The sequence below is a fragment of the Montipora foliosa genome, chromosome 13 (genome assembly GCF_036669935.1).
Source record: "Montipora foliosa isolate CH-2021 chromosome 13, ASM3666993v2, whole genome shotgun sequence".
In the NCBI taxonomy this organism is placed as follows: domain Eukaryota; kingdom Metazoa; phylum Cnidaria; class Anthozoa; order Scleractinia; family Acroporidae; genus Montipora; species Montipora foliosa.
Window position 1 is genome coordinate 31,128,155 of NC_090881.1, and position 4,962 is coordinate 31,133,116.

At 39.0% G+C, this 4,962-nt stretch overlaps 1 protein-coding gene across 2 annotated transcripts in view; it reads left to right on the forward strand.

Moving 5' to 3' along the window:
* Positions 1–2,476, forward strand: part of LOC137982092 (uncharacterized) — a 34,714-nt gene extending 32,238 nt beyond the window's left edge. For both annotated transcript variants that reach the window (XM_068829139.1, XM_068829140.1), the window contains exons 36-37: positions 59–145; positions 1,322–2,476. In XM_068829139.1, coding sequence (XP_068685240.1) covers positions 59–145; positions 1,322–1,503 — 269 coding nt within the window. In that variant the 3' untranslated portion in view covers positions 1,504–2,476. The remainder of the gene's footprint in view (positions 1–58; positions 146–1,321) is intronic.
* Positions 2,477–4,962: the final 2,486 nt, after the last annotated feature.

The window sequence follows — 4,962 nt, forward strand, 5'->3', positions numbered from 1 at the left end:
CTCACTCACCCATGCATACTGAGCTGCCTGTATTCAGTGACCTTCCATTGACTTGCAGGGTTGACGGCCTTCGATTTTATCTCTGACTTTGAAGAATGGATTGATTGCGGTTATTTTAGTGAAGAAATGAAAGCTAGACTTAAAGGTAACCTATCAAGTTACGTTATTAAAAAGGAAACTTTTATAATTATAATAATAATCGATAGATTTATATACATGTGTAGCACCATATCCAATGGCTGCTCTATGGCGCTTTACAATTTTGCAATTCAAAACCTAACTAACCAAATAAAAATAAGTAAAAAGTGACTAGTTCAAGTAGAAAATAATAATTAAGAAGTTATAGCGTATGTCTCCCTAAAAAGATAAGTCTTCAAGTTTCTTTTAAAAATACTGACCGAGCTATTAAGGCCTAATTTCAATAGGAAGGGCCTTCCAAAGCCTTAGGACAACAACAGAGAAAGCCCTGTCGCCACAGGTTTTTGGATTAGACCGAGGAACCACGAGCAACAGTTTATTTGACAAATAAGGCTCTATTATTTAAATATAAGCTACTTATATGTAAATATGAGCCAAATGATTTAAAGCCTTAAATACCATTAATAATATCTTAAAAGTTATGCGCTACTTAAGCGATGGCCAGCAGAGCTCCTTAAGTATATGTGTTATTTGTGTAAACTTAGAGTTCTTTGTTATCAAGCAAGCTCACGGCACAGTTTTGTATACACTGCAACCTTTGAATTAAGTACTTAGGTAAACCATGGAGAATGGCATTTTCCATTATCAAGTCAACACGTAACAAATGCATGTACCAATAAAACGGTAGAAGAACTACTTGATGCTTCCGTGATTTTAGTCTTGAGCGCATGGTTTTGCTCCAAACACTTAAGTGTTTGCTTTATTTCTTAATGGTTCAACAATTAAGTAGTGGAGTGGTAGCTATTGCTATTGGTAATTCTGCTTCCGTAAGGTCTTTTAAAGAATTTAGCTGTACTGTTCAAACGCAGTTTTCCCTTCAGTATTCATACTAGTTTAAAACTTTTTTTCTCACATTGTCTCTTATACTCAGTAGAACTCGAATTTGTAGGAGACATGACCAGAATTGAACTAGTCAAATTAAAAAAACACCTGATACATTTTCTAGGCTCTTACGAGAAATGCCGGAGTTTGACTTTGCGGCAGTTAGGACGCAGCTCTTTATAACCTCTAATTTCATTGGATCCCTTTAGGACGCAGCTCTATTGTGTTTTACGTCACGGTCCATTGTCTCTATTGTCGTGTATTGTGAAGGATTTTCCACTTGTATAAACTATTCTTTCAGCCTATAGTCTGAAACATGCGAGAGATCTGGTACGAGCCATAAGCAAGAAAGTCAAGAACCAACCACCACTTCCCACGTCACAGATTCCACCTTTGAGAAGATCCCGGCCTGCTTTGCCGGGAATCGGTGCTGGTCACGCTCCTTTGTTTCTCCCGCCAATTCCTAAAGGGGCGACAAGATAAAGAGATCCTCTGAGTCCTATCACCAAGAAGTGCAGTCTGATTTTTATTGCCAATTCGTGGTCCTTGTACTACAGAATCCTTTGTTCTGAATTCTATATGTTAGATATGACATTAGTACTTAGGGATACGAGGATGTCATGCAGGTGTTCGACCTGACATCATCGATCACATGTTGGTAACAAATCTCTTAATCTTTGGCACACTTATTAGTAATTCCAGGAACGAATCCAACAATCTTCCACATGTTGTTGTTAATTAAAGAAAGCAGTGGATTGTGATGGCCACAGTTTATTAGGTCGATCTCTTAATTGGAAACTGGAAAAATCGCTGAAATGCCTTTTTTCTTTCACATTTGTACTTTAATTAACCAACACCCCCCTTTTTTAACATTTTCCGACAGAACAAGAGCGGAGGAGCTCACTTACCAAAAAAGACGTCTTCTACATTTATACAATAGTGAACAACCAATTACCGTAAATAGCATATTGAACCTCTTCCCGCAAACCGCCATTTTTCTTTACAACCGAAACAACAAATTGTTTTATGAGGGCATCTTTTGTTGATCGAAGTCACGATCAGCGATCCCCCAACCCTTTACATCTCTATCCATGGCCTTCATTGTTTTGTTTATTTAGCAGCTAAATGCTAGAACATTGCCACACTACGACTGATTTCGTTTTCTGCAAGCGGATGGTTAATTTCATGTTGTAACAATATTGTACAAATCAGTATGCTTTTTTAAATGATAGTATTTTCTTCTATTTTTGTGAATTTAGGTAGACCTAAAGAGTCTCTGTAAATTGCTAGCCGAGTTATGCATCAAACCTGTTTCTTTCGTTTCGGTTAAGTAACGTCTTAATTTGTATAAGATATATTATGTATTAAGGTATACAATGTTATTGTATTTTTGTGCAGATATTTCTAAATATAGACCAGTAGTGGGGTCGTACATAGAGTATAGACCTGAATGACATTTCGTCTTTGCCTCATATTCCTTTAGAATTTTAAGTGTGAAAAAGCTGAATATGATGTCGGAGTTCTCTGTTCAAGGAAAGGATTTTCACGAGCTTTTACTCCAGGGCCTTATTTTTCATTTTCCAAACCTGTCTATATCCCACGATCTTACATTGTAATGACGATCCCGACCGACCCCTCCCTAACTCCACTGTTGCGTGACAACTTGGATGCTACAAAGAACATGAACGGCGAGGGTAGAGAGTTCTGATAACCCCAAGGTGATCTTAATAACAACTGGAAAAGCACCCTTCTAGTCCTCAAGCTCTCCAGGCAGCCACCGTTTTCGTTTGTAAAATTACAACGGGGTCTGAAATGTTTGCCATCCCAAGATGGGATTTAGAAAACGCTTCTGCATTAACTTTAATTCGATGATGACTGAGTTGTGCTTTGATTCTGGGAATAGAGAAGTTTTGGTTTCACTTGCGAAAATCTTCAACAACAGCTGCTTCAGGTAAGGTGCTCATTTTTAGTTCATTTACATCATGATTGGCGTAAAATTGGCACAGTTATTTATGTTTTTAAACATCTAGGAGTCTGAGTCTATTGAAAGTCAGACGTGACAATACTGGACTGTCATGCAATAACTTTCTTGTGCGAGACCTAAGGCGTTGCGCATGTAGGGTAGGCTATTTGCGCTGGCGATGACACTAAACTACGGCATTCTTGTCACCAGAGCCTCGGATCTTATGTCTGCGCATGACCCGAGGCTCTGGGAAATTCTATGTATCTGAACATGCGCCGTAGGGTTCTTATAGCCAAAAATTGGCTATTCTAACCTCACCGCGCAATCTCGTCCCCAGAGTCCGCTTTTCTTTTGGTCACCACCAAGAAACACGGACTTTTTCATAACCCACTTCCAAGGCAGGAAGTCCACAAATCACGGACTTCCGGCTCGTCTACGCACGCTCAGAAATTTGAAACAACAGTGGTTGTAAACGGTTACAAAAATGGACCTTCAGTACGACTTCGCATAAATTGGAAGTGACCAGAGTCCGTGTTATTGGTGCTGACCAAAAGAAAAGCGAACTGTGGAGAAGAGATTGTACAGCGCCTACTCACTCCTCGTGCTAACATGAATGTACCAATCAGTGGCGCTTTTAATTGTTCTTCACGAAAACCAATGACCCAATGACAAAACACTTCGTTTAAGGGTTCCCCAGTGCTCTTCTCTCCCTCAGTCATGCGCAAAAGGGAAGAGTTCTGGGGTCGAGATTGCAAACTGCGGTAAAGACTTGTTTCCATATCTCAAAATGCCCTTGGACGTGAGGGGCCTGGAACAACAAAACTGAAACAACCCAAACCCATACAACAATGCTAACCTTAGGCCTAAACATTATCTAAAGCATATTGTTTAGTCCTAAGGTTGCCATTTTTGGAAAGGTTTGGGTTGTTTCAGCTATTGTACCCTTCACCCCCTACCGCCATCCCAGGCCCCTCACGTCCAAGGGCACTTTGAGCTTTACCGCAAACTACAGCTACAATAGCACTCTTCAATTGACGTCACGATCTAGCGCCCAAAGCATTGTGGGATTAATATGCGGACAAAGACAAATACATTTTTGCGATGTTTGTCCTCATTTCAATCCCATAATCCTTTGCAATAATCGATTTTTATCAACTGTGGAAAATTATATTTGGAGTTCAGAACTTCTCTTTCCGGGTCTTCTCTTCCCGGGTCCGCAGTAATTGACCTTAGCTGTTGCGGTATCCCTGTCCATGTATTTATTTGTATTTTCACTTTCTGTTATGTCATTGTATTCTTGTAGTGTTTGGACAAAGCTACTAAATTAAATTAAATTAAATTTTGCACGCAGGCATAGGACCCGTGATTCGGAAACTGTCAGTCAAAGACAAAACTAAAGGTGTTCTAGTAGAAATTGAGAATCGATTTTTGACATTCTTATCTTCTGAGATAGATATTTTCCGTGTTTAGACACTTGATAAACAAACGCACTCTGGTCTTCACTGTCGACAAAATTAACGTCGTTGTTATGCTGATAGTATTAGGGCTTGTGCGCTCATTACAGCTTCATTAATTGTGTTTGTGTTAATTGCAATCAGAATTTTAAAAGTTACTTGCAAGATTTTAACAAGTGAACATAACTTCATGTTTATTTGGCATAGATGATTTTTTATGCAGCTTTTAAATAAAATTATCATCTTCGTTCCTGCCCTGACCGTTGGGAATGATTATCTGGGAACGAGTTATTGTTGCTAAGTGAAACTCGATATTTCCTGTAAGGAGCAGATGACACACGGTTCATTGAATGTTTGATCAACAACTGTTGCACAATATGTTGAACTGTGTGCCATCAGCTTAAAGAGGCTCAAGTTAGTTTTAACACTGCAAGAAACTGTAGTATTTATAAGGGCTCAATCTACACGACTATACCACGAAACGAAAATGTTATGGTACGATATAAAGTACCAATAACTGCTAAA